A 3,145-nucleotide genomic window follows, 5' to 3' on the forward strand; every position below is an offset into this window, starting at 1 on the left:
CCCTAAATCAATCAGATGAAGCAGAACAAGAAATAATCTTTCAAACCCTAACTTTACCGAACCTCCCACGTAGATCCATCACCATAGACAAAAACTACATATGAAACTTAGGCATGGATGTTTCTTGATTTAAACGTTACAAGCAAAAACAATTCGATTGATTTTGTTTATTGTAGATTCCAGCAGTGCTCTTTCTGATTCGAAGGTTTGATTCCCGAATTCAGGTTATTATCATTTTGTGTATTATTATATTCAATTTTGCTGGGTTCTAATGTTGTCAAGAGCGCGACTGATGCTGTCAAAAGTGTTGATAATGCTGTCAAACGTGCAGTTTATGTTGGATTGTTCGATTTTGATGCTGTCAAACGCGCAGTTTTTGTTGGATTGTTGGATTTTGATGCTGTCAAACGCCCAGTTTTTGTTGGATTGTTGGATTTTGATGCTGTCAAACATGCAGTTTGCTGCGTTTTATTTCCTACGAATGATGTAGCAGGGGATACAAATTGAAGGCTCAAGTTTGCTTTAGTTCTTAGTTAGGTTTTCACTTTGTTGTTCTTTGTTAAATTATGACCTGATAGTAGTTTATTCCGACGTATTTCGCACCAAAATGACCTAAAATGTTGTAAAGGTCATTAATTTTGTTTCGATGTAATAAGATTTCATTGTCATTTTGTTCTAAATGAATGTTGTCACTTCTACAATCAACCAAATGCTTTCTTTGTGTATGATATATAGCCAAGCCATAATGGCCAGTTTAATAATATCCATAATAAACTAAATGTGAGATTATATACACTATCCGTATTTATAGCAATACATAAGAAACCAAATGTGAGCTAAAAAATGGAAATGCATAGCACTACTCCACCAAATATTACCATTTTATAACCCCATCATTTCTCTGCAATAAAATAAAAAACATGATAAATTGCTCACGGCATAGCAAAAGATCTTAGTGTACCAACAAAGCCTTTTATATGTCCATAAAGATATGCCATAAAAATCACAGAAAACCATCATTTAAACCATTACCATACCATTAAACTAAAATAGTCGTAAAATAAAACCATCATTCAACTATTGTTCAAACCAATACCTAAACCATAAACCAAAATATCATAAACCATTATACCCGACATTATACCAAAAGACCTAAATCATAGTTCATGACCCAACCAAAGACATAACCACTCCCAAAAAAAAAAAACAATAATTGTTCATGGTTGTAAAGTTTAAATTGTTGCCTGCTGTGATATAGCACCCTGACCCGTGCATGATCTTTGGTTATGACCTTTTAGCTTGCACCGTGTTTGCAATCCTAGTCATTTTCCCTTTGTTGACAAGTTGCATTTCCTCTTCACTTATCTTCCTCTGTTTCTTTGGTCTCCCAATTTGTTTGTTGTGTTTCGGAGGTACAAGTGTTGTTGGACATTCAAACGGGGTCCACATCTCCCAACCATTTATTGGGTCAATGGTATTTTCATATACCTTTTTCCAAGTCTCTAACAGGTACACTTCAGACACCCAAGATTCTGGGCTGCCAACATCAATATTATTTTTTACCATATTCCAATTGACTGCCACGGCATGCTTACATGGGATTCCAGTCAATTCCCACTTTCGACACGAATAATTTTTCTGGTCAATATCAACTACACATTGATTTAAAGAAGGCCCGCTATCCTGGTACTTGTTCCTCCCATTCCAAATCACTTTATATTGTGAGGCTTCGGTCTTTATTGCTTCAAAAATATTAGTAATATTGGGAGTTAGCGGTCCATCACACTTAGCAATTGACTTGCACATTCACAATTCTTTTCATACAATACTCCCTAATGTACTCTAAGCATGTTATAATGGGCTTGTCTCGCCCACCTACTAATTGACGATTGAATACCTCACAAACATTGTTCAAAAGCACGTCACTCATTGCTCTCCCTACATAAGTTTAAATTATCTCATTTAGTATATATTGAATATTCATAAATACAACACAGTGACATAAAGTAAAGGGGATGTATCACTAAAATGGGCTCTACTCCAATGCTTCGGTGGAATTTGTTTCAACCAATCATGTAAACTTTCATCCTCATTGTATACCGCTTTCATAGCCTTTTCAAAGAATGGAATTAAAGTTGCAAAAGCACACCTCGTAAGCAAGTTCTTGAACAATTTACCCCTCCACCTAGACTTCATATTTTCCTGAATATGTCGTAAACAAAATCTATGTTCAGCTCTTGAAAATACATCTTCTAAAGCTGGTATGATGCCCTACAATGATAGATAAGTTAGTAAGTATAGATTCTTATAAACATGAAATAAATGTGACATTCGTTACCTTTTGCCTATCACTGATAAATGTGAAGTTGGAGTTAGCATATAGATCTAGGTCATCTCCTAGACACTCTAAGAACCAAATCCATGAATCTTTAGTTTCAGCTTCAACCAAGGCATATGCCACTAGATAGATACCATTATTCGAATCCAGACCGACCGCAGTTAAGATTTGCCCAGGAAAGGGTCCTTTCATGAAACAACCATCCAATCCTAAGATCTCTCTTCCAATCATTTTGAAACCAGTTTTCAAAGCCCCTAGACATATATAGATTCTCTTGAACTGTCTAGTAGTACTTGATGGGTTGAACTCTCTTTCCACGTCAATCTTCACAGTTGTTCCCGGGTTGGATCTCATCAACTCTGCACAATAATCCCTTAGTAATTCATACTGCACTCTATAATCTCCTTCAATTTTTTTAGTCGCCATGGCCTTTGCCCTGCTGACTTTCTGATCCGACACTTGTATTTGGTATTTCTTTTCAACTTCATCTTGGAGTGTTTTTGTGGTTATGTTAGGATCGACTGCAACTTTGGGTACAAATTTTCTGGCAAGAAAACTCATAGTACACAACCTTACTTCTCTGGTTTGAAGACAAGTATGCTCGTTTTTATATGTCTTCACAACCCATGAAGACTCTAAGTTGTGGTTGGACACATGTAATACCCAAGGGCAGGTTTGCATTTCATTCCTTTTCTTTGGTTTACTCATTAAAGTCTTTGACCTGGTTGTTTTTTAGGAACTTACAAAATGACCCTTGCTTTGGATTCTTTTTCCTTTTGGCCCACCTGAGACTTTTTGACTCACTTG

The 3,145-nt window shown here is 36.1% G+C and overlaps 1 protein-coding gene across 1 annotated transcript; it reads right to left on the reverse strand.

The window, feature by feature from the left end:
• Nucleotides 1–1,284: 1,284 nt before the first annotated feature.
• Nucleotides 1,285–2,899, reverse strand: LOC143635351 (uncharacterized). Its single transcript, XM_077103207.1, has 4 exons — nucleotides 2,339–2,899; nucleotides 2,040–2,271; nucleotides 1,898–1,938; nucleotides 1,285–1,797 (listed from the first exon to the last, which is right to left on the reverse strand). The coding sequence occupies exons 1-4, from the start codon at nucleotides 2,897–2,899 to the stop codon at nucleotides 1,285–1,287; spliced, it is 1,347 nt and encodes a 448-aa protein (XP_076959322.1).
• Nucleotides 2,900–3,145: the final 246 nt, after the last annotated feature.

This window comes from Bidens hawaiensis, unplaced genomic scaffold, assembly GCF_021521415.1.
Source record: "Bidens hawaiensis isolate Kalapana, Puna unplaced genomic scaffold, B.hawaiensis_p1.1 tig00007454_1, whole genome shotgun sequence".
Classification (NCBI taxonomy): Eukaryota; Viridiplantae; Streptophyta; class Magnoliopsida; order Asterales; family Asteraceae; genus Bidens; species Bidens hawaiensis.